Source organism: Siniperca chuatsi, linkage group LG7, assembly GCF_020085105.1.
Source record: "Siniperca chuatsi isolate FFG_IHB_CAS linkage group LG7, ASM2008510v1, whole genome shotgun sequence".
In the NCBI taxonomy this organism is placed as follows: Eukaryota; Metazoa; Chordata; class Actinopteri; order Centrarchiformes; family Sinipercidae; genus Siniperca; species Siniperca chuatsi.
The window spans coordinates 28,500,859-28,528,230 of NC_058048.1; the positions used below are offsets into that span (position 1 = coordinate 28,500,859).

Genomic DNA, 27,372 nt, shown 5'->3' on the forward strand with positions numbered 1-27,372 from the left:
AATAGTGGAAAATGCCTGTTGTAGTTTTCCACAGCACAATGCGGCATCCTTAAATAGCTTTTTTTTACTCGACCAGCAGTGTAAAACCTAAAGATAGTCAGTTTACTATCACATATGACAAAGAAAAGATTCAAATCCTCACATTTGAGAAGCTGGAAGCAGTGAATGTTGATGAATTGATTATCAAAACACTTGCCGATTAATTTTCTGTCGATTGAATAATTGACTAATCATTTCAGCTCTAAAGATTAGTGCAAAAAACAACAGTTTAAAAATCCACCTCTGAAGAGAAGAGTCATGGTGCCATGATAATTACATATATAGCCCTATCCCTGAGGGACGTTTAGGTTCATTGTCAGCGCCTTAACTCATAAGCTCCCCAAGTGCAGATTTATTTTCAGACAAATCATAACCACGAAACTCATCAGTTCCTCGGTGTCAAGGGATTTTTCCCATGAAAGACTTACCCGACATCGAGCCCTTGTCGAGGCCCTGATGAATGTGTTATTTTGGCCAGCAGAAGAGATATTTATTTATATGAAAATAACACAAATTATTACTTGGAAGTCAGTTAAATGGTATAGTAACTAGTGAGATTTAACTGAAAGGTCAGGATCATCAGAGACTCACAGAAATCTGTTTTGATCTGTAATCACATTTAATTTCATGTGTCATTCTTAATGTCCAAAAACACAATTCACTTGCCTCATTTCAAGTGCCAATTATGCACTTGTTGTGTTTCTCTTATATTAATTGTTTGTTTAATTGTATAAAAAAGAAACTAACCAGACAATAAGTTATTAAAAAAAACAATAATTGATAAAGTAAATGTGATAAGGAACCTCAGGACTCCCTTGATACATTCCTGCTGTATTACGCTGCAACGACATGATGTGTGTCAAATTTGCGCTTAATGTGTTTTGTTTGTTATCAAGAACATGAATGAATAATACAATGACACTGTATCCAATACACATGCAATACAAGGGTTAGTCAAGCCTATTTTAAAAGCACCAAAACATGTTCCAGAGTAAGTATTTTGATTTGATTTGTAGGTCCTCTTGCACCAGATTGTCATGTTGACCATCACTGTAAACACTAGTGGTGCGTCTATGTGTGTGTGTTTCATGTTCTTATATCCCGGTGGGGACCTGAATGCACACTTACCCATGGGGACTTGTGTCACTTGTGTAGAGACTGCTTTTTGAGGGTTAAGACTTGGTTACAATTAGGTTAGGGTTAGGGTAAGAGGTTAGGGAAAACATTATGTCAATGATTGTACCCCATGGGGATAGTGAAACAAACTTGTGTGTGTGTGTGTGTGAGCAGCGAGGGTCTTGACCTTGTGTCCTCTAATCCACGCTGCTCTCCAGATGCGACGGAGACCGCAGCGGTGTCTGTCCATCCACTGTCACGCATGGCCAGAGGGCTGCTGCTCCGCCCCCAGAGCCGCCAACATCTGTAAACATCTGCCGAACCACATCCCAACAAACTGCTGCTGTCCTGCCAGAGCGGCGTCATGGGCTTGTGCCTCGCTTTGGACAAAAGCGTCTGCCATATGAATGAATGTAAATGTAGCCTAATTCATTATTACCTTACACATAATTTCTATATTAAACAACTTTAAGACTCATTTAAGTGATTAAATTATACACACACACTAATGACGGTCATTAGTAACAGAATTATATGGTAACAAGGACAAAAAGAGTAAGAAATTCTAAAAGCTTTAATTGTTAATGATTTCATATTTTATCAACAAAAATTAAATATTAGTCCTTGTAATATGTAAAGTAATTTATTTAGTGATACAATCATACAATACATACTGCATCTAATGTTAGACATGAAACACCAAACAAGTGAATATAGTTCTCCTTATCTTTATTGTATAAAAAAGAAAAAAGTACAAAATTCATGTAGAAAGTTTACAATAGAAAAAAGTTGAAAAACAGCAAATACACACTGCATGTGATGACACTGAGCGTCGTTGTAGAGTGGAGGCGACCCCTGAACTAGGAAGTGCGCTCTCGCAAATAAACAACAACCAGGAAGTGAGCAACTGCACATGCTCAGAGCGCCAGGTTGGCGATCACCTGCAGGTTGAATGATTTCAGTACTTACAGGTGGACTTTCTTTAAACCTGTTAGCATTACTTTGAGATGACAGCAAACATGGCTAAAAGCACTGCTAGCAAACCGATCTAAAAATACGAATATACAAGCAGTAAACGAGCGTCTACCGTGCTAGCATAGTTTGTTCTCTGCTTAGCCCCATTGTTAGCTGAACATCTGCCTGCTGTGGTATCATTATGACTTTATACATCAAGGCTATCAAAATGTTAAAACAAGGCCCTGTGCTAAAAACATCCAAAACAGTTTAGCTAAGGCCAAGTGAGCGTGGAATAATGTGTGTGGCATTCACCACAGCCAGTCACTTCTCTGTTCAATTTTTGAGGCATTTTGTGTGACAGGTCAATAAGGGCGCACATTTCAGTCCTGAAATTAAAGTCGATATACTTAAATCCAAAGTACGTTACAGTACATAAATGTATGTTTTTAGCACGTGTAGCACCAGTCACACTAGCGCTGTCCAAAATCACACAGACCCACAGTTTTGGAATTAAATTTACTCAGAAAGACCCAGTTGATTTTCAATTAAATGGGTTTTCAGTTCAGTCAGTTCGAGACGTTAAACAAAAACTCAGAGTATTGCTAACAGTCTGTGATACCTCATGAGAATTTTGGTACTTTTCCATTTCATCCGATATACACATTGAAAGCCAATACATCACTTAAACTTTCTGGAGAGGTTTGTGTCATTCTGTAAGACACTTACATTTTGTTTTCCATGTGCGCTATATTTGCCAAACACAAAGCTAACAAAGGACCCGTCATTCTGTTTTTAAAGCTGGACTATCAGTAAATCGTTAATAATATTAGGACGATTGCTTTAAAGCACAGTACCATTTTAAATCATTGAGCCAGTTTTTTTAAATCGTGAACAATGGACATGAGGTACCAATTTCTAAAGCTGATAACATTCGCAATTAATATTTTTCTGCTTCTCAAAGTGATGTATCCACTTTCAGTGTGTATGTTGATAGTTTTCACTCCCATCTTATTTAATCTGTTTTAACAGTTACAACTCAAGTACAACTTAATTTGTAGTTTTGATCAGGAATATCAGAAAAAAATAAATAATATATTACATAAAAAAAATGAAAAACGTTCAAGGAACCAAAAATCAAGCTACAGCGAGGCTACATTCCAAAATAAATTATGCTCTTAATATGAGCAATTCATATTTTCTCCCAAACTACAATGAAAATAATCGCACAACCGAAGGGGTCATTTTACAAACATCATCAAATACTTTTCAACAATCAAAAGATCCAAATCATATATTTTTCTTTAACTCATGGAATACCATCTCAAATCCACTGGATTTAAATTCAAACTCTGCTCAGAAATACAAAAAGATCTCCTAAACACAGTGAACTCTCGCTTTGATAAGTCCATCCAAATTTTCGTATTAGTTAGATTCATCTTCCAAAAGAACGATCAAGTAACTATAAACACTGTCGACACAGGCAGGTGAGACCCTGCCAGCTCCCAACACTGGCTGTATGAACGGTGGAGGAATGTACAGTGGCAAAATGTGTCTACGCTTGGCGGGGGTTAACCTGTTTCTGTCCTTAAATGACCTCAAGCCAGTCTGAAACTAAAACATTTGAATGTGATGCAAATGACACTTGAGTTTAGTGACTGCAAACAAAGCACTTAAAAAGAGTGTGTGTGTATTTCTTTGAATGTGTGTGTGTGTGTGTAGCTGATTATCCTGATGTTAAAGATTGGGCCTCAACAGAGCGCTGAGCAGAAAGGCACATCATATGATGAATTGAAGCAGTTTCAGATTAGGAGAGAGGTTCACTCTGTGCTTTGCTCCATAGTAGAATAACACCCGACTTTTCCCTGCGATGCAAACACAGCGTCCAGTTTCACAGTTTATAAGAATGGGGGCATAGGATGCAAAATAAAGACAACAGTAATAGGCGCACATCAGACGAGGGTCAAATTATGTCTGTGATCATTCCCTTAATTATTTTTAAGTCTCCACACAAGAAGATATACATTTTACATAATCAAAGGGAAGAACTGGAGAGATATCATCCACTCTGACATTAAAGCTAAATGAAAAAGCTTCAAAAGATAATGAAGAGCTTCACTTACCAACAGACTCATCTGTACTACTGAAAGCCCAATTTTGAAATATCTGTATTTTCCAAAATAGATAAAAACGTTTCTGCAATGACATCTCAGTGTACACAATCTATCCATTTGACCCAGGTCTGCCATGCACGCACGCATGCACACACACACACACGCACGCACACACACACTTGAGTCACGCCTGCTACATAAAGAGCTGACCCCCGAGACGTTGACAAAGACAGTGAAAGCAAGTGGATTTTACAAAATATACAGGTAGGAAAGTGGCCGTCAGTCCGTCAGCTGCAGTCTGTACCAGCAGACTGACTGACACACGGACCGTCACGCAGACAGGCAGGCAGGGTCCAGTTTCCACAGGTAGCTCCCTGATCCAGCCCACAGGTGGCACCGACACCTCCAGCTGCTGATCTCATCCTCCCAAATTATTTGTTCAAGCAAATGTTTGATTTCAGGCCCCGTTTATCCTCCAGGTTCAAATGGACAACAGTGCAGCAACCAGTCGGGGTTGTTCCGTTCACGAGCCACAGTCCGATGGTCAGTGGTCCTGAATGTAAAAAGTCGCCATGGTAACCGGTGGTTGGAGGTGAGAGGCCTCTCTATGCGAGCCTGTAGAGAGTGCTGAGAGTCTGGGTGATGAAGTTAAAGAGTCCTCGGCAGGCGTCTCTCCAGTCCTGCCAGTGGGGGGCAGCGTGCTGTGAGAGAGAGACAGAGAGAGATGTTGGTCCAAATAAAACATTGACACATTGGATTATTCAATATCTGACCTTTTTAAAGGAAGCCAAGATGCTAAAAAATGCACAGTTATTAACAGTGAATTACAAACAGCTCATACAACATAATAGACTTAATCACATAACTGCAACTCCATGCAAGTCAATGCTGTTCCCTATTGTCCCTGTTGACATGTGTAGCAGCAGCTATGAAAGACAGTTATTTTCCGAAGGTACTGAAGTGGACTTAGATATCTACAAAGATGCTGGAACCTGTAACTGTTTAAATGAGTTTGACTGAGCTCATGTGTTGTTGCTTCAGATGACCCTTTATCAGCTGTCTGAGCTGCTGCAGCATTTCTGAACACATGTCTAACGTGGCAAATGTTTAAAACAGATCAAATGAAAACTAAAAAATAAGGAAAAAGATCCTTGAAGCTGATTATTTGATATCTCATAAAGGCAGAGGACTCGGCAGGCAAAGAAGACAAAAGTAACATGATGTCATTTTCGGGGAGGGAAGTGAACAGGATAAAGTAGAGAGAAAGAGAGAATACATGTCTGCATGGAATTATGAGGAACAAGAGGATAAACAAACGCGTGTCTGTGTTAAGGATGCTACTCTGAACTGCCTGAACCTCACGTGCCTGTGGTTAACCCTCCCTCCCTCCCTCCCTCACTCCCTCCCTCCCTGTCTCCTTTCTTTACACTCTCCATCCCTTCTTCCCTCATTCCTTTTGTTTCAAACTGCTTGTTTAGAAAAAGCATCTGACTGTGCTTTTGGCCCGGCTGGGTAAAAACACACACACACACACACACACACACACACAATTTCCTCAATTTCCCCTTGAGAATAAAGTATCTGTCTGTCTTTCTCACGCACACACACACACACACACACACACTGCAGACACACAGTTCAATTAGGGCAGCAACCCCCAGCAAACCTGCTACACATGTCTACACCCTCATAAAGTGTGTGTGTGTGTGCAATCCATGTCTGAGTCAGAGCAAAGAGTAGGTGACGTCATCTTTGTTTATGTGCATAAGGCGGGATGGCGAGGGAGAGAGAGCAGTGGGGAGGTGTGTGCGTGTGTGTGTGGTGGGGCAGGAGGTGGAGGAGGGAGAGCTGCTGCCAACTCCTCACGCGATCTAGAGTACATAGGGAGGGAGGAGGGAGGGAGGGAGAGAGAGAGGGCGAGAAAAGATAGAAATAATAAAAAGAAACAGATAGACAGCAGAGGAGGAAAATACTATAATTTGATCAGTGCGTCAGTGAGTATTGTTTGAATGTGTGCAGTCTTTTGTGTTGTTTTTAGGTACAAAAATGACATTTTGCACACAGTTTTCACACTATTACTTCTGAACACTATTGTACTACTGAAGTTACTGAATCCGTATAGAGCATAATAAAGAGTGGAGCAAGAGTGACAAGGAAGGAAACAGTGTAAGAGAAAAAAGGGAGGGGAAGAAAGTGAAATGGAAGGGAGATCAAGCGAGGGAGGGAGGGAGGAAGGGAAGGAGGAAGGAGGGAAAGAAGAAAGGAAGGAATATAGAGGACTCTGTGTGTGAGAAAAGGAGAGGAGGGAGTCAGAAAGACTCTTTAGTATGACTGTAATTTGTACAAAGACCGACAATAAGAAAAGAAAGTGAAAAGAGAGGGAGGAAGGACAGAAGAGAGGAAGGGATGAAGGAAGGAAGAGAAAAACTGGCTCACAGCACACAGATGACATCGATTCACTCTCTCACACACGCATGTATTGATCTGTATTGATCACTACTGCCTCACACACACACACACACACACACACACACACACACACACACACACACACACACACACAAGCATGCTAACTCACATGCTCATCCATGCAAGAACACACTGGATTGATAAGAATCAATGTGACTGTGCTGTATTCAAGGACACAGGAAACACTGTACACACACATCCTCAGCTCAACTCAGGTGGAGGGAAAACACTAAAAATCCTCACTGCGATGACGCTGAATGTCCAGGTGTTCTTTGGATTATTACGTTTTAAATGTACTCTGCATGAGACTGATTTGCTTTTTCTTTTTCTCCTAAAATAAAATAAATATGACATGTCTGCTGAAGGAGTCTTTTTTGTCATCATCAGAAACTTTCCAAAGATCATAATCACTTTTTGTTAAGGCTGACTCTTCTCTATTTCAGGTCACTGTAAGTCTCCATATTAACTTGCCTACATTAATATTTTGTGGCAAACATGCGTGGCTCTCCCATCCCCCCAAATACTTCAACATTTCAAACTAACTAACTCTTACCGCTCTGTGGAGGACTGTGGCATTAAATTCATCTCCAATGGCCCTCAGCTGGTTGGCCACTCTCCTGAGCTCCAGCTCCTGCACTGCCTCTCCCCTGGGAGCTCTGTGATGTGGTGAAGCCCAGGATGGGAGCTCGTTCTGGGGCAGCAGGTCAGGCAGAGGTCCCTGCCGGCTGCAGGCCTCCGGGCGCTCCTCTCTGTCCGAGTCTGGGGCAGAAAAGGCAAAATAAATATGAAAATAAGATACTAACAAAGAAAAAAACCCTATGCATTTCATCCTCATTTTATTTTTACCATTGTTCTTCATCATGCTCTGACTCTCTGTCAGTCTCTTAAGAAGAAATGTTCATGTATGAGGAGACAGAAGCACTTTATTGGGTACACAGAGCCTCTGGTTATGCTTAATTGATTCCCAACAAGCAGCGTACATTAATAGCCTCTTTACACACTAATGTAGACAGTTCAAGTCGGGGGGATCTGTGCACACATAGTAACACATGGGCAGACTACACAGGCCAGGCTGCCAAGCAACAGAGACCTATTTAGTGAGCAAACACATCAGAACACACCCAAAAATAAACACAATATCATACACAGACTTCCCAGAAATCCTCGCCCCCTTTCAGGCCGTTATCAACACGTTCAACGTCAATGTGATTTTACAGGTAACTTGGAGTAATATGTAGGAATAGATAACGATAAAGGTTACAATCTTTTGCTTTCATATGTGTGCACATGCATGTTTTTACTTGCATAAAGTGGAAAAAGTTACTTTAAAAGTTTATCGTCTGTGATGCAGAAAAAACAGGAAGTGATGAAGTGACTTTTCTTGATATGCACGTTTAAACTTCAGTCTTCATCTTTGACATTAAAAATATACCAAAAATAGTTCTTGCGGTTCCCAGTGAGGTTGTTTAGTTCTCTGGCCGACCTCGCACACACAAACACAAACATATATTTCTTAAGGAGACTGATGACTTATTTTCCTCTTGGTAGAGTAATCTCTTAATCTGCTTAATAAGTCTGGTATGGAGAGGTACTGCGTGTTGTGTGTGTTTGTGTTTACAGACTTTGTGTTTTTGCGTATTTAAACGGACAGACACCTGTACCTTCTGTCCGGTTGCTTTAACGTGACAAACAGGCCCAAACCTACTAGAGATAGAATGATTTTATGAAAGCTGATGTGAAGTAAATGTGATGATTCTTTCAATTTTAAAGCTTTTTCTGACTTTCTTAAAAAGAATCAATTTGTTTATCATTTATTTATGTTAACTTACTTGCTTGTTTAGTTAATTTTCTTGGTTAATTTCATTTCTTTAATCAGTTAAACCCTATTTTATAATGTAGAAGAGTGTAAGCATTATAACCACATGAATGATCAAACTACCGCAAGAAACCCAGAGCATTGACATTTGTTCTTTTTCTCTTTCTTCACCTCTTTCTGCATTTTATCATTTCTTTTTACATGTAACACAAAACAAAATAAAATAAAAAGTACTTCCCAAATTTTATTTAATGGCATAGAAGTGATCTCGTTATTTCTCGGTTGTTTGAGTATCCAACAACATTTAAAAAGTGTTTTATTTATTCAAAATTACATTGCATTAAATGTCAATGTCTTTGGCATTGTGTAGTTTTAAATACCAGTTATCTTTAAGATGAGTCGATAACCTGTTCCAAACTTTCTACGACACACCTTTGGGTCCCCAGCTTGTTTTTTTACTTTGTCCACAGCTTCTCTGTGAAGCGACCCCTGTCTCCAGCACCGAGCTGAGCGACTGCGGCAAACACAACTCTGGTTGCCACAGAAACGGGCACCCCTGGCAACCACAGCATCTACTTTGCTAGGAGGATTACAACTGATCCTTTAAAGATGCAGGTGACTAGACAGAGAGAGAGAGAGAGACGGAGAAAAGAGAGCGTAGAAAAAAAACAAACAAACAGAAACCCTGGCTTGTTGCCAAGGTAACTCTAAGGCAGCACTCCTGGAGACGTCTCTGTGCGATTGGCCGACAGAGCAGGGGTCTGAGCTGTGATAGGGTGGACGGGAGGAAAGAGGGTGGGGCTGGGGATAAACCTGTCTGTTTGATAGGCTGACAGACTGACAAGGTGACAGAGACAGCTCCTGACCAGTTAAATGTGGGAGGCAGGAGAGTCTGGAGGGTGGGTTAGTTGCTGGGTGGGGGGATGGCATTAAAAATCAAAACAAGATATACTAACAGGGGAAGTAGAAAGCTTCATAGTGGCCTGGATAACTCCCTCACTTTACTTATGTTGTTACTTTACTAACAACACAACTAACAAACTGACTGATTGACTAAACAAATAACTGAAAAATTAACCTACAAACTGACATTACAACCAACTAACTTAGTGACTGTCTAACACCCCGACATGCTGGCAGGTTTGCAGATTATCTCGATTAAAGCCCCTTTTATACGGCCTGTTCAAGGCGTGAATGTTGCGCCGTTACGCCTCTTTGCTTCCGGCATGCTATCTAAAGTCACACACTGGGGGCGGCATTACGCCTGACTAATACATTAACTGTCTAATTGCAGTATCTGACTGACTGTTTCTCTGGTTTATTGGTTATTTGACTGATTGATTAGGAGACTCATAGATTATCCAAAGTGACTAATTGATTAACTAAGTTGCTGAGTAGCTAACTGAATAATTAACCTAAGTAGTGATTGGATAACAAACTGACTCCCACATTAACTGACTGGCTGTTTAACGTGTGATTAGTAGACTGATACGCCTGATTAACAAACTTTAAGTCTAACAACCTGGCTTTCCTGAATCTGACTGTTTAACTAACAAACTTAATTACCTACCTAATTAAATAAATGGCTTAAAAAATGAGCTTCCTGAGAAATCTGGAGCCTGGACAGACTAAAGATAACTGACTCTGTGCTGCCTTGCTGAGCCGCTGAGAGCAGGAGGAAATGCTGCCATTGTTTCTCTGTAGCAGCCAGAGTGCAGAGGACAAGTCTGAACATGCCCAAGATGCACAGCTGACCTACAGATGAGAGAGGAGGAGGAGGAGGAGGAGGAGGATAGGGGGGGAATTTATCTGTTTACACTGACAAATCTGTCACAACACAGTGGCCCAGTGCCAAATGTAAACCTGCATTTCTTGTTACCCGCTGAGCCACTGCTGCCACCTGAATTTCCCTTTCTGCTGCTTCCAAATTTCCCTCCGGGATACTCAAGTTTAAATTGGCACTACATGCTCCACCCCATGATAAGAAAATGCGTCTCCCTCTTCACTGAACTCAAAGCTCTCCTGTTTTTACTAAACACAAGAGCCCAAATCAAACAAACTGAGGAATAACTGACTCGTGCAGCCGAAGAGAATCACTCACTGACAGTGACTGAGGCAGAATCACTTTAATGGCAAGAAACAAACTGCGGGCGACACAAATTCAACAATTACATTCTTGTTACTTACTATCCAGAGTGACAGCTTTTATTCCCAAAATACTAACACTGAGCACCAGCAACAAAGAGTATCAGCTACTTTAATACCTTTCTTTGACAACCAAGAAACAGGTGCAAGATCCATGACTATGAAAGAGATGTTCCTGTCCAATTTGAGATGGAAGAATATTTTCTGTACTGATTCCCATCATTGCCATTGTAACCTCCCCCCCCTTTCACACCTTGTGAACACAAGACAGACAGACGTACATTGTCTGGTGAACAAAACCGGTTTGAGCAGTCTTACTGTCTCAGTCCTGTGTAGCTTCATGATACACCAGCACAGCGGCCTGCTGGTTATAAAGCCATCGTGGAGCAGACGAGTCACATGTTTATCCCTGTGACAGCTGTAACACATCTCCTCCTCATCTCCTCACACTGTACTCCCGCCTCCACCTGTCCCCCATCAACACAGCCCAAACAGTCTCCTGCCATGGAAATACAGCCCTGCGTGCACATAACCGATACTCCCCTGCTAACTGATAACTTTGATGTTTGTTTAAGGGTGGAGGTCTGAAAGGCAAACTGAGCTGTGTGGCTGAGTCACATCTGATGATTTCCAACGTTTGTCAGAACCTGCATCCACTGCTGCTCATCTAGTGTATCTGCAGCTTGTTACCGCAGCGGCGAACCTGCCAGCACTGGCCATAAATCAGTGCTGGCCCTGTCGTTGCTCGTTCTGGCAGGCTAAATGATTACTGATGTGTTCTGATATGAATCTTGGTGCTACATTTCCCCCTTTCCCTGTCTGTCAAAACAAAGGGAGAACTAACCCGCATAGGTTTAACGACGCCACGCCACTTGCTCTTACTATTAATGTACGATTTTAAAGGTTTGTTTTTAAGCTTCTACCCTTCATCCCACTTGTATAAATAATAACCCAGGCAGCACTGTTTTTCCTTATAGGTGAATACCATTATCTTACCTGACTGCTCTCCTGAGAAGGCACTGGGTGCAGCTGCGCCTCTGCCCCTCCAATTGCAGAGGGGCGAAGGAGGAGGTGTTGGTGATGGCGATAACGCAGGTAACTGCTGGTGAGTCTGGGGCTCGTCCTGGCCCTCTGGGTGGGGGTAAGGCAGCGGGTACGACAGATAGAGAGCCTGCAATGGGTGCATATGATGGTGGTTATGGTGGAGGTGCATGGCACCATTGCCAGTACCAGAGCCCGTGGTGATGGTGGTAGTGGTGAGCAGGCCGGGCCAGGTGTGGACGGGGCGAGGCAGCTCCATGCGGCAGGTGTTGTGGCGAGGAAGAGGGCCGTTTCCTCCTCCTCCTCCAGTTTCCCCGACGCTCTCGATGGTCTCTGCACGGGCCATCTCAGTAGTAGCCTGAATCACACATGGAAAACATGCATGCACATATGTAAATACACACCCATAAGTGATAGACAACTGCAAGTTTTATACACATCGTAATCTGAAAAATACATGAAACTGAATTAAAATCACTACTAAAAGTACTAAAATGCTTAAGTTTATACAATAATAAAAACGCAAATCTAAAAGCACCAGAATGCAAACTGTATGTTTACTCGACAACAAACTGGCCGCAGATTGGATTGGTGTAAAAATGTGTTTAAAAAATGAGTATTTTAAGGTATTAAATGCATAAATCTGCAGTTCTAATTTTAGCACCATTTGGTTTTTTCCTCCACCAGTTTGACCCACCAACCTATATTCTTCTGTCGGCCGCTAGGGGGCAGCGGCGGCGCCCCTTCCTGAGCACGAGACCTGTGTTTGTAAACAAATCCGTGCCGCCCGAGCACGAGGAAGCGCACGCACACACTGACATGCGTGTGTGTACTTTAAACGGCAGCTGAAGGGAAATATCATCGATCATCTCGTTCACCGAGCAGAAAGTGTAATTAATGTAACTTTGCCGCAAACACTTGACGTCAGAACAAAAATGGCAAAACGAGTAAAGAAATAAAATCAGAGTACACGACGATGGTCGTTTTGGGTCAGCCTGGAGTTTAATCATAAATCATAAATCATTAATTTGTAAAAGGCGAATTCATCCTCCTGTCCTCGTGCACGGACCGCCGCGAAACACATCGCCAATTAATTGTAATTTGTAAATCGCAGTCTTACTTTGAACACTTTTTTTTTAATCGCTGTTCACGTGAATGTTGTTATTTTTTCTGCATCTAACAAGTCGGGACTCGTCGCAAAGATATAACAAACAACACGAAAAGGGTCGCAGAAAGATCCGCTCACTGACCGATGCAAAAAATAAAAAAATAAAAATAAATAAACCCAAACGCGGTCCGGCCGAAGCTGAATGTAACTATAATACCGCAGATCTGTTATAAAAGTTAACGTTAACGCGAGGAGATCATTTTAATACAGGAGCAGGTGAGATGTGCGCGTGCTTTACCCCCTAACAGCTGGGCAGATGATGCAACGTTGGGATGTCAAATTCACAACCAACTTCTGCAGCGATAAAAAAATAAATAATAAAAAAAAGGCACAATTGATCTACATTAAAGCACTTACTTGATCTATCTGACGCTCCGTGGTGAGGCTGTCTGCGGCTCGGAAACCGACGGTAACAGGTGGACATCAGAGGGGATAAAAGGTGCCAAAAACCATGCGACCGGAGAAGGATCACAGGACGGTGTTAAAGCTCTTGGGGGAAGGGGGGAAATGTGTCATTCCATTTCCATTTCAGTTTGGGTTGTCTCAGTTAATATTCAGCTTGTTCTTCTGTCGCAGATTAACCCATCAAAGCAAAGATATCGACGAGATGTGACGAGTAACGGAGCGGCGTGTCGTCTGTCCGGGCTTTTCGGATCTGAGCGGTCTTCTTCTGCTTTAAGACTATCTACTATCTTTGTCAAAGCAGAAGAAGTAGAGCTGACGTCCGGTGTTGATTTTCAGAATAAAACCCGAGCGAACCTGCAGTGAACTTCATTTCTTGTTGTGTTTAACATGGTGAGAAATGATCATATTGGCCTAAACATATAAAACATGTGGAAAATGCTCCAACACATAAGACATGGGTGAAATAAAAAAAATAAAATACTTTTATTAACTAATTTATTGAGACAGACAAACAGTATGTACGTTAACAGAAAATAGGGCGAATCAGTGTGAAATAGGGGCAAATTAAAGGAAAAATGAATATTACCAGCGCATCGTGTATGCCAGAGATGTAAAAATGTGCCAGTTTTAGCAACATAAGACCATACTGTACGTGCTTGTATGTGTTTTGGTGTGTGCATTGTAAAAACGAAACAAAAATATTCACCTCATAAAATGTCCAAAGCAACATATAACATTCAGAAACTACACTAGGTGACCAGACACTCATTTATAATTTCACCATACACCAATGTACAGTGTTTTAAATACCAGTTTAATTCTCCATCTAAAGTCCTTTCTGTACTCCCCAGTAACGCACGTCTTTGCAGTTAGCATGCTTTTATTTTGTCTTTAGTGTTGTCTGGTTAACTTCCTTCACCACGCCTCTCTCCTCCTCCTCCTCCTCCTCCTCCTCCACAACAAGTGCGGACATGCTCCCCGACAGGATGCTGCTGTCTCTCTCTGTCTCCACCTCTCACTCTCTCTCTCTCTTATCTTTCTTTTTCTTTCTCTCTTGTGTTGATTTGTAAAAAAAAAAAAAAATAAATAAATAAAATAAAAAAACCCCGAGACTTCCTGCAGCACAATATCTTATCTTATATTTCAATTCAATTCAAAGGGCTTTATTGGCATGAAAGTTTCAAAAACAATAATGTGTCTTAATATTTGGACAGCACACAATAACAGTAATATTTACTCTCTTCCTGTTGTATGTCTATTTGCATGTCTGTCTCAGTCCATCAGCTCAGTCCAGCAAACTTTATTGTCATCAAACGGTCCTTCCAAGGGATCAACCATTTAACAGTTAATGCTCCTCACATCCTGTATTTTCCCTCCCCTCCTTCTTTAACTTTTTATCTCTCATCTCAGGACACAAGACATTTCCTCATCATGTGACAACTACACACAAGAATCAACAAAACATCCCCCCACCTACACACCTACACACACACACACACACACACACACACACACCTCCTTTCCCTCACCCCCCCCAGCTGGCTTTCCCCCAGTTTCCTTCTCAGCTTGACACATCTGCAGCAGCTGTAAACTAACACAATGTGATCCTGTGTGGAGCGGAGCTGAGTCAGCCTGTGGCGTGAAGCTGTTTATTGTAACACATTCATTGCAAGTGCAGTGGGAGTGTCGCAACATTAGTACCTACGATCACTTCAGAATCAGAAATACTTTATTGATCCCCGAGGGGAAACTCTTTTGCTACGGCAGAATAGAAGTACTAAGCAAAAAAAATATAATACACTATAATACAGGTCAGATAAATTAAGTAACATGTGGGTATAAGTATAAAATAAAATAAGTGTGAAGTACACAGTGGGTTTACCGGTTGATGATAATAATACGGTATAAGGTAATAGTGCATGAACTGCCAAGTTAAGTGTAGCTTATTTATAATGAGACGGAGGATGTGATTTGTGATTTAGTTTAGCATGTGATTCATGCAAAGAAAGATGAACCTCTGATGGATCACCAGTCATCCATGTCAACAACTCTCATGTGGCCTCATGGTGTAAACCACCCTGTGTAGGTTTAAAATGTCTGGGATTCCCCATTAGTTCGCTGCAGAAGCCTCTTGGATGAGTGGCAAAACATCTCCTGGTGTACAATTTCAGTCCGGTGGATTAGTTATTTTGTCTTGAGTCGTTGCATTATATTTTCATTTTCATACAATGACTGATTTTTTAAAAATCCTATAAAGTTGCAACAGATCAGCTGGAAAACCTGCAGTCTCCAGGATGAAAGTATTTCAGCTCATTTTAATTAAGCAGTGACTTGTAACTACAACTGTGGATCCCAGTCTTGTGCAAACAGCGACTCAGTATTTACTCTTGACTAACTGTAATTAGAGTCCACATGTTTTGCATTTTACATGGACTGCAACTAAAATGGGAACAATGAAGGGTGCTGATTCGCCTGTTGTGACTTGTGTGAGAGATGATCATATTCTGTGATTTGCATAATCTTTAAACGAGGTTAATGTCAGCATCAAGTAGTTAGTTAAACACGTCAGACACAAACTATTCGGGCATCACAGAGGTCTACATCATTACGGTGTGCATAAAGATGCATTTTAAGAAGTATATAAATACATTGAATTTTAATCCAGTGAATGCAGTTGTTGTAGCTGTACAGATGTTGCGGTGCTATGTGATTGTTATCCAGCAGATTGTCTTGCAGTATTTATCAGTAGAAAATGTTTTGTTACGTTCTATTACTATTATGTGTTATTTCGGTAAACCTTCTGCTTTAGTTGTTTTATCCGTGAATGTCATCATCTCCAACAGTGGATTGATTCGAAATGATTAGCAACGCAGATCAGGTTCCACCTTCAGAAAAAGACCAAACAGGTCTGTGTGTATTTATCAGTTTCCCTCTGCTGTTACTGTAGTGGCTATACAAGCAGAATTTCTTTGAAATGCAAACCGACTCTCTGCACTTGAAGCTTCAATATAAATCCTTTTGATGGCATTAGGGATAGATTTCCTAAACCCAGACATTAGAAATTATAATCCGGGATTAGTGAATGTTTTGTTAAAACTGGAATCCATTTATGAGAAATAGTTTAATCCAAAAATGCAGTCAGCCATTAAACACATCTGGACTGTTTGCACACTTAATGAAAAGTTCACAGGCACATTTTAAAAGACACGTTTTTAAATTTTACACATTACTACAGAACCTGTCTGTACTTCAGTGGATTTCTTTTTACTTGTGTTTGCTTATTTTTAATCTCACTTTGACACTTCACATCTTGATGTTCAGGCTGTCGGCTGCAACCCTCAGACTCATAATAGTGATCTTTCATGAGCGTCACAACAGCAGTCTAATTGTTCAAGCATTTACACCCTATAGTCTGAAACCCCTGCATAACATTAGCATCCCAAATGACTTCAGACACCCCCGTTGTCGTGACCCCTGACCCCCAGATCATTGTCCTCTGGTCACAGCCCTCAGCTGCAGGGCACAAGACAGGGGCGGATCAGCAGAGCTGCGGGGTCGGAGGCTGTTTAATCGGCTGGAAATGGCAGCTTGTCTCAAGACCCCCTCCACCTCCTCCCCCTCCGCAGATTTGCCACACCTCCTTGTTTGGGGTGTCGGGGGGGTGGGACCCCTCTCAGGTACATGCCCAGGCAAACATCCTCTGCCAGCTTTGCATGACATGTGGTCAACAGCCAGCCTGTAGAGACTAGATAATGAGTCAAGACTGTTACCATCAAAAATCCTGTTAGGGAGCTTTTGTTATGTTGTTGCTGTTCCTGTTTTGTTTTGTATTATTAATACCATGAATTACATTTATAATGATAAGCTGTCAAAAGTTTGTCCAAAGATTCTAAGGTACTCACATTTAATTTGAATATAAGTCACTTGTACTTTCAAATGTGTTGCGTTCACATCATCTTTTTTTCTCCCTTTTCATGGCTTTATTGTCAGAAACATCCCAACACATCCTTCACATGTCAAAAGACACAAAATCTAAATTGATTGCTGCACCTACACACAAATCAAAACCTCCATTTGAGCAATTAACCCACAGTTTTGCCTCTAGAATCATTTTTAATGTTTGAGGATCATTTCCTCCCAAGATATAATCATTTTTGTCTTGTTCTTCATCACGTTTCTGTCATCTTCCTCTTTTTCTTTTCAGTATCATTAAATCATTTTGGGAGTTGTGAGTTTTTGGAAATTACCACCATTATGACAAAGCCCAGTTTAACCACCTGCCTCAATATATTCAGCCTGTAGTTTGGATACAGTGTTCAGTTTTTACTGGTACAGTTTTTTTTTTTTACAATTTCTAAGTTACATTTCTCTATAGGAGTACTCTTTTTCAAAACTTTCACACAGTTCTCACAAGCAAATTGCAGCTCAGCACAACAGTTAATCTCACATCCAAAATGCACTAATGCAACCAAAACACTCTTCATACATATCCCAGAATCAACACAGCACAACAGTAACACCTTGTCATTCACTAACAACAGGTAGTATTACAACTAGTGTCACTATTGTCTTTGTAAAAGTATCTTTTATTTATTTATTTATCATAAACCACTTTTCCATTACAGCAAAAAGTAAATGGACTGTACTTACTGTATCTAGCGCCTTTCCCGACTACTCAAAGTGCTTCAACTACATATCACATTCACACACTGATGGCAGGTGCCAACTGCTCATCAGTTTAAAGAAAGTAACTCATTCACACACCAAGCAATTTGGGGTTCAGTGTCTTGCCCAAGGACACTTCAACATCAAACCGCCCGATTGGTGGACGACCCGCTCAACCTCTAAGCCACAATCGCCCCAGAGAGTCTTTACAGCCCGTCCCAGGATGGTGTCACAAAGAAGGTCACTTCTTTATTGCACGGATTCCAAGTGCACAAAATGAAACTAAAGTAATTCCAGTAATGCAGTACAAAAGTATACATATTCAGCATAAATACTATAGGGTAGCTACAGCTATAGAAATACAACAGTGCTAGTCAACCCTGTCTTCTGCATTTGGCCGTTCTCATCCACATCACACCTTATGTCCTCTCTTGCAAAACACCTGGGAAGGATGTCTGATCCATCCCTGGCAATCTTCTGCAGATATGTCCAGACATCCAGCATCCACTGTGTCCAAGAGGACACATCTGATCATGTGGCTGGTGGCCATGAACTTTCCACCTCCATGAGGAAAAGATTTCCTCTAAGGGGTTGAGGAACGTAGAGTAGGTGGAAGGAAAAGTGACACCATCCTGGGATGGGCCGTAAACACTCCACATCGTCTCATACAAAATGTTCTGGATTCTGCCTCACCTGCCCCCTTTCCTCACCCGACAAACGAAATGAGGTGCTCAGTGTTTCAAATTAGGAGTTTATTATTTTTTTTACGTTTATTTTTAGTCATGTTTTTGAATGTTAATTTAACAGTTCTGACACTAGTATTTAAACATGTGCAAAATGGAGCGTAAATACACAGAGGTTTGGTGGTGGCTGAGTTTGAGTGAGAAAACAGTTCATGAAATTAGAAAAATGTGGTCATTGAACACATTGTGTGAAAAAGCGACGAAAAGTGATCCACAGTTTAGTCCATGTGAATGTGTAAAGCGACATTAACTGTTCTTGTACTAATAAGTACAATTTTGGTTTTTACACTGACACCTTCTCTGTGGCTGTTTCTCTTCCCACCAATCAAGATGTTCATATTGGGATACAATTTTACTATCTTAAATATCTTAATCATCTTTATCTGATTCATCAGCTGTTGATTCTGATTGTCCTTATGTAGATTCCTGCAACAGGAGAACAAGTGCAGGCAACACACATCAGCATAACACAACCCAAAACACCTACTGATGCCAGTCCACGACTGATGCCACCTGTGCTGATGACACCTGACAGGTTCTCACTTCCAAGCTGCATCATCAACATTGTTTTCTGTCCTACAACACGTGTGTGTGTGTGTGTGTGTTGGGGGAGGGGGTTACACACACTGTAACACGAGTGCAGCCATGCAACTAGAGAGACATGACGGCACCAGATAAGGTGTACACACAGCTCTCTGACCCTGTCTCTGTGTTCACCTGCATCTCTCTCTCTCACACACACACACACACTCCATGCTCCCCTCTCTCCGTCAGGTCATCTATACCTCTGCAGCCGTGATAAGCATGTAAATGAGATCTGCCGCCTTGTGTCTCTCTTCTGCAGCAGAACCAGGTCGCTTCTTTCTCCCTCTCTCTGCCCTTCAGTCAAGCTCAATAAATAAGCTGAAAAGTCCCACAATATATGAAAAATAGAAATTTGTCCTCCCCAATATGTGTAATGACCGGTCATCAAATGTCTCCAAAAGCTAAAAGAAAGCTAATTTTGTCCCTTCAATATTCTGTGTCAAACCGAGTCCAAAACACAGTGGACGGTCACTGAACACCTCCTGCTTCATGTTGGTTTACATGTCGACCAGCAACAGTGAACACAGCGGCTGTGCACTCGAGACTTCTAATCCAAACGAGGAGGAGGCACATTGGACTGGAGGGCTACGTTTCCATCTAAAACATATCAGAAGTGGATTCGCCTGTACACACTACACAGAAACTGAGGGATAGTGTGTAAATATGTGTTAAATGTGTCCTTTGTAAAGGAACAATGTTCTCTTTTGTCTATTTTATTTTACTATAATTTACTCAATTTTTAAAAATAAATGTTTGTTCCTTTCCTTCTCCTTTAGCTCAGGCCTACAATCAACACTATGATAAAGCTGAATACATTGTTGTGATGCAAATACAAATATAATTATGATAAATAATTTCATAACTTGAATGGGCTTCATTTTATTAACTCATTGGGGTTGACCATCAGTTGGTCATTAGTGCATAGGAAATATGTTGATATTTTAAACAAACTGTATTTCATTGTGAACATGTTGTGACTGCTCTCTGTTGCCCCATTAATGTTGCTGTGATTACGTAATCCTACTAATATTAAGAGCATATCTGCACCTACATCACTATCACATGAAACCCTTGTGACAATTTTTGATTTTATTTTCTTACTCCAACTTTACATGCAGGGTTATATTATCTCCTCTGTGGTTTGAGGAAAACAGTTGCATCTGTGAAACCTTCTCAAAACTAATAAAAGAAGCTGGAAAATGTGTGGTCGTTAAAACCACCTTAAAACTGGGCTGCTTTGTTTTTCTTAGTTCCTTAAAAGTTGACATTTTTGGGGATAAAATGTTTCCACCCACTAACAGTGGAAATCAGAGTGGGGTGTGTTGACTTGGATCCTTATTGGCATTATACTCATGTGATATATCATGTGACAGCAGCACTTACAGGTGTACAGCACATGAATGTGGTCAGTTTCTATCTATTCTGCTGTATAAACATCACTACACCTCCCATCTACATGGGTGGGATCTACATCTGCTTCATTAATTCAAAATGAAAGGTCAAGGACTGATTCTATCTCCCAAACTTCAACCTTACACTCTCTCTCCCTCTCTCTCCGTTACCAGTTCAATCTGGTAGCAGGTGGAAGACACGATGAGAACCTTAAAGGAAGGAGAAGCCCTCTGACAGCGAAGAGAAATCCCCATCAAGTGTGTGGCTGATATTTATCCTGCGGTAACCAAAGCAGAAGGCCTCGGCATGTGTCCCCACCACTGAAAGCTGAGCCAGTGTTTGGGTTGCTACAATGACATCATCGGTTTCACCCTAACCTCCTCCACACACCAGCCCACTCCTCCTCCCTTCACCCGGGGGTGGGTTTAGAAACCTGGGGCACCAAATTCAAAGAAGGGGGGCATATTTGTTTGTCACATTTTACATCTCAAAGGTCATTTTGTGTCTGTTTAATCATTGAACACCTCTTCAGTTGTTGTACATCCCTTTTTAGTCATTTTAGTCAAAACTTGATGGCAAACCATCCAGTTGTTTTTGAGATATTTCAGTTTGGAGCGACCGGCAGCATTGCCATTCCTATAGATCGTGGGTAAAATATGGAGTGGAGGTGTAGGAAAAGTTTGTTTATCGGCACATAGTAAGCTGTGCCAGCCTTTGTTCAGAACTTGCTCCAGATTTCACAGGTGGTAGTGCAGGGAGGAAGACATGATCCCTTTGGCTTCCCACCTGCAAATACCCCCCAATTAAGTATGATGGTGTGTCCGGCCAAGCCAGAAGAGTGACTGAACTTGGGTCTTGGAGGTAATGGCTGAGTTTCTTCCTTTTCTAACTTCACCTTCCTCTTCGGTTTTTGTGTTCTTGTGTGCTTCCAGCCATCTTGCCTTCCTTTCTTTTTGTCTTCTGTCTTCTTTCCTTCCTCCCCTCTCTGTTATTTACTTTTATTATTATTATTATCATACCGTATTATTATCATCAACCGGTAAACCCACTCTGTACTTCACACTTATTTTAATTTTATACTCATACCCACTTGGTACTTAATTTATCTGACCTGTATTATAGTGTATTGTATTTTTTGCTTAGTACTTCTATTCCTGTGTGCACTGACATGATAATGAGCTGCTGTAACAAAAGAGTTTCCCCTCAGGGATCAATAAAGTATTTCTGATTCTGATTCTGATTATCTCTCCTTTAGTCATCCCTCCATCCAACCTTCCTATTATCTTGGTACACAAATCTTCAAACACACACACAACCACATGCACAGTTTGGTTTCATTATGTCTTCTGTCTTGAAGTGTTTAATTCTGTGTGTTTTGAATTCTCCTGTTATTCAAAACCAATATCTTATCTCAGTTACCTCCTAATCGCCTTTCTTTGGTGTCTTCATTTGCTTATCATTGTCCCCCTCCCTCTATTTTCTCACCTGCATTTCACAAATTAGCTCCCGCTGTTGTTGTGATAATTAGCCGCTAAACAGACACCACAGGAGGTGGAGAGACACATCAGGTGATGTCAGAGCGGCAGAAAAAGCCTGATCTGGGAGCAGGCTCAAAGCTACCTGTTAACAGGTAAAGCAATCTGAGGGGACCGAGGCAGCCCAAAGCTCACTGTTACCATATCAGATGTCCGTTGTAATGTTAGCAAGGTGCTGATGGGATGATAACGATGCTTTGTGTTGCTGTTAGCAACCAGAGATAAAATGAAGAGAAGCTCAGCTGGTATTCACATTCAAAACTACAGCTAACATTTCTCTGATATAAATGTGACAGACCAAACAACCCTACCCTTTATCTCGCCTTAATCCTAATGATGGATGTGTTAGAAAATGGAACAAGAAAATATTTATGGGTTTATTAGCTATGACCATTTGCATTGTCCGCTAAACCTTTTAAGTGAATGTACTGCAGACTTTTATGATGGAAATTAATGCATTCATGCATTTTAACAAATAGTGTCAGCTAGATAGGTTTACCAAAATAAAATTAGCAAATGAATGTGTATTTCAAGTATTTCATAATAATGTTATTTAGTTCAAAGTTATTTATTTCAGCTGTAAAGCAGCTCCTTATTATTTATGTGAAAACACCCACAGTTCATCGACTTAAATCTCTAAATGAAGCTGTAATAAAGAAGGAATGGACTCAGCTGTCCCGAGCCCTGGATCAAACTCCAAGCTTTTCTCAAACAGCAGTGAATGAGTTCACTGTACCATAAAATCTGTGACTCTCTCAACATTTGACTTGATGAAATTGATAAAATGTGGGAAGATTTCCAAGAAGTTCAGACTACGACCACACTAAATCTGAAAAAGCGGTTTACGTGTGAAAACAGTGTCCCTGCATTTTCAGGTTGTTTTTGTAGATCTCTATCCACACTTAAACACCTAAACAGTTGGAAAACAGTTCTTCTTCAGCTTCTTCTTTCACACGGCAAACAACAGAAGTGTTCACCACAGCCAGCACCTGGATTAGAGTCTGACAGTCTCAGCTGTGAAACCCTTGTTTTGTCCCATCTTACATATTTGTTTTGTATATGTTGTCAGACTATAGACTATGTCTACTAATGACTATGAAGTAGTGACTTGATTGCACATAAATGCTATCTGTTTGCCAGGCGAACAGTCACCCCTGCACCGAGGTGTCAATCGGATCACTGATTATGAAGGCAAAGTCTTTCGACAAAAATACATCTCTCTTCTGTTTATGGATGCCAACACACACATTGTTAGTTCAACTATAAAATAGCAGCCTCTACTGTTGATGACTGGACTAACAGGTGGGTGTCATGCCCATGTATGGCAATCGTATTGGAGACAAACATGAAAGCTACTAATACAAATACTTTGTTCCACTCTGTAATACTGAATTTCAAAGAAAATACTAATACTGATTAATAACTAATACTAGACACTACTAATACTAATGTCTAGAGCACTGCCTGAAGTGAACAGGAGTAAAAGACTACAGCTCTGACTACACAATGACACTCTAATGACAACAAAATGTGTGGCTGACAGGTCTTATACCACTCGAATGCCTTTTAATTTAATTGATAGAGGAATAGTACCCTTTTCCCCTTCCTTGTACTGCAGATTTCGAAACATCTAACGCTTCCAGTTGACTCGTGGAATAATGGTCAGATACCAACCCAGTGCTACTTCACAGAGACAGAAGGAAATAACCAAAACAATAGAGAGAAAGAGATCAATAACAATTGAGAAAACAAACCATTGTTGTGTTTAGAGGAAGAAATATGAGAAATATGTTGTGTATAGAGGAAGAAATATGAGACATCTGAGGGACGGGAAGGTGTCAGGCTTCTGAAGAGCAACACCATTACCTCATCCGTTTCACCCCAAACAGAGTTGGGCAGATGGACCTGGTGTGTGTGTGTGTGTGTGTGTGTGTGTGTGTGTTCACTGCTATACCCTGCTCAGTCTCTGACAGCCCACCAAATCCCTGTTATGATAAGTCGAGTCAACACAGTGCGGAGGAATGTGCATCTGAAGCACATCATGTCTGTTCACACACGCTTTATTTCTCCTGCAACACCAGGAACGATGTGAACATTTTGGTCTTTTGAATGAATCACACACACACACACACACTGATGTGATGTTAGTAAAAGTAAAGTTTGATGCAATGATGTAACTTTTGAAGGTTATAATATATTAACAACCAGCAAGAGTTGTGTGGTGAATGCACACCACAGACCAGGTTCAGGTCACATACAGTGGTGTGAAAAAGTGTTTGCCCCCTTCCTGATTTTTTCATGTTTGTCACACTTAAATGTTTCAGATCATCAAACAAATTGAAATATTAGATAACACAAGTAAACACAAAATGCAGTTTTTAAATGAAGGTTGTTATTACTAAGGGAAAACAAAATCCAAACCTACATGGCCCTGTGTGAAAATGTGATTGCCCCCTAAACCTAATAACTGGTTGGGCCACCCTTAGCAGCAACAACTGCAATCAAGCGTTTGCGATAACTTGCAGTGAGTCTTTTACAGTGCTGTGGAGGAATTCTGGCCCACTCATCTTTGCAGAACTGTTGTAATTCAGCCACATCGGAGGGTTTTCGAGCGTGAGCTGCCTTTTTAAGGTCATGCCGCAGCATCTCAATAGGATTCAGGTCAGGACTTTGACTAGGCCACTCCAAAGTCTTCATTTTGTTCTTCTTCAGCCATTCAGAGGTGGACTTGCTGGTGTGTTTTGGATCATTGTCCTGCTGCAGAACCCAAGTTCGCTCCAGCTTGAGGTCACGAACAGATGGCTGGACATTCTCCTTCAGGAGTTTTTGGTAGACAGCAGAATTCATGATTTCATTTATCACAGCAAGTCTTCCAGGTCCTGAAGCAGCAAAACAGCCCCAGACCATCACACTACCACCATCATATTTTACCGTTGGTATGATGTTCTTTTTCTGAAATGCGGTGTTACTTTTACGCCAGATGTAATGGGACACACACCTTCCAAAAACTTTTGTCTCGTCAGTCCACAGAGTATTTTCCCAAAAGTCTTGGGGATCATCAAGATGTTTTCTGGCAAAAATGAGACGAGCCTTAATGTTCTTTTTGCTCAGCAGTGGTTTTTGTCTTGGAACTCTGCCATGCAGGCCATTTTTGCCCAGTCTCTTTCTTATGGTGGAGTCATGAACACTGACCTTAACTGAGGCAAGTGAGGCCTGCAGTTCTTTGGATGTTGTTGTGGGGTCTTTTGTGACCTCTTGGATGGGTTGTCGCTGAGCTCTTGGGGTAAGTTTGGTCGGCCGGCCACTCCTGGGAAGGTTCACCACTGTTCCATGTTTTCGCCATTTGTGGATAATGGCTCTCACTGTGGTTCGCTGGAGTCCCAAAGCTTTAGAAATGGCTTTATAACTTTTTCCAGACTGATAGATCAAAATTACTTTCTTTCTCATTTGTTCCTGAGTTTCTTTGGATCTTGGCACAATGTCTAGCTTTTGAAGATCTTTTGGTCTACTTCACTTTGTCAGGCAGGTCCTATTTAAGTGATTTCTTGATTGAAAACAGGTGTGGCAGTAATCAGGCCTGGGTGTGGCTAGAGAAATTGAACTCAGGTGTAATATACCACAGTTAAGTTATGTTTTAACAGGTGGGGCAATCACTTTTTCACACAGGGCCATGTAGGTTTGGATTTTCTTTTCCCTTAATAATAACAACCTTCATTTAAAAACTGCATTTTGTGTTTACTTGTGTTATCTTTGACTAATATTTAAATTTGCTTGATGATCTGAAACATTTAAGTGTGACAAACATGCAAAAAAAAAGAAATCAGGAAGGGGGCAAACACTTTTTCACACCACTGTATTGAAGAGAAGATGACCGCACACTAAGCTTCAGTGATTTTATTGTATAACCTTACGCCCAAGAAATGTTCAGATGTCTCAATAACCCAGTTTAGAGAGGACAATCCAAAAGTAAGGGCTACAAATAAACGAACCACATGGACCTTTATTCATTGAGCCATTACATAAAATGTATAGTTAGGGACCCAAGCTAAACAACTAAATAATATAGAGACATACGATTTACTACTAACAACATTAAAAGATCATTTCATCAATAGGGAAAAGAGAGAAGTATATAAGACAATCTGTATACACATGTTTACAAAACACATAAGTAGGGCTATCTGTAGAGGAATAGAAATTAATAGAAATAGAGATGTTAATGTATTCTCTTAACTTTTTCTGATGTTCAGTAATTTTTATGAACTCAGGTATGGTCTTGTATCTTGCTGATTGTGGATTACCACCACGTGTGGGATGTATATATACAAAGGGATCACATTACATTTCCGGTATATGAATATTCACTCTGTCTCCCATTCACTTCTATTGAAGCCCGAACGACGGACAAATGCAAGCGTGTGTACAAGTCAGAGTTCACCTTTGATTGAGCTGATGTGCTCTGTCGGCCAATAGAAACATTATTCTAGCTTTTTTCTTCACCATTTTTAGTCCATCATCACACTACCAGTCTACAAACTGTAACATCACGCTCATACATTGTTTATAGTTTGTGATCACTCTGATCAATACTTATTTATTACCTGCAGAGTGCGGAATGGGAAATTCCGATAAATGGAAATATACAAGTGTAAATATTTTAACAACATCACGGGCATGTTCCAAGAAGCAGGTTTACTGAGTTATCTGGATAACTTTGCTGAGTAAACATAGAAGTTCCTCCACTCTGAAACATGAACAGGTTTAAAAAGACCTGTTCTGGGTTTTACTCAGCACAGGTATACAGATTACAGGCCTCAGAATACCTTAATAACTCAGATTTAGCTGCTGTCCAATGTGAGTCCTTATATTGAAAGACCAATCAACTTGGAAGTGAAAGCAAGTTTCAGTCATGTGTTGTTATGGTGAGGTGTGATTGGATCACAGAAGTTTAAGGGAGGTAAAGGTACAAACAACATGACGGAGCTGAGTATTTGTATGACAATCTGACCGCTGCATGGACGTTACTTACTTCTGAAATATATGTTACATTATTTTCATTGGGAGGATCTCACTAATCATCAACCAATCTCCAGTGTTAGTCCTACTTGAGATTTAAAAAAATTCACATATCATCTTTGGATCCTCTTTTGGGGATTTCAGTAGATAAATGTGCAAGGGTCACCGT

At 40.8% G+C, this 27,372-nt stretch overlaps 1 protein-coding gene across 1 annotated transcript; it reads right to left on the minus strand.

The window, feature by feature from the left end:
* Positions 1 to 1,867: 1,867 nt before the first annotated feature.
* bbc3 (BCL2 binding component 3) lies at positions 1,868 to 13,550 on the minus strand. Its single transcript, XM_044203449.1, has 4 exons — positions 13,220 to 13,550; positions 11,650 to 12,052; positions 7,246 to 7,451; positions 1,868 to 4,924 (listed from the first exon to the last, which is right to left on the minus strand). Exons 2-4 carry the CDS (start codon positions 12,038 to 12,040, stop codon positions 4,829 to 4,831), a joined length of 693 nt encoding a protein of 230 aa, XP_044059384.1. The 5' UTR covers positions 12,041 to 12,052; positions 13,220 to 13,550; the 3' UTR covers positions 1,868 to 4,828.
* Positions 13,551 to 27,372: the final 13,822 nt, after the last annotated feature.

Bases quoted from the DNA above. Each gene is read 5' to 3' on its own strand.
- bbc3 (XM_044203449.1), bottom strand. From the start codon at position 12,040: ATGGCCCGTGCAGAGACCATCGAGAGCGTCGGGGAAACTGGAGGAGGA. The intron at 7,452-11,649 runs GTAAGATAATGG...TTTCTGCCCCAG, and splicing joins CTTCTCAGGAGAGCAGTCAG to ACTCGGACAGAGAGGAGCGC. The intron at 4,925-7,245 runs GTAAGAGTTAGT...TCTCTCTCACAG, and splicing joins CCACAGTCCTCCACAGAGCG to CACGCTGCCCCCCACTGGCA.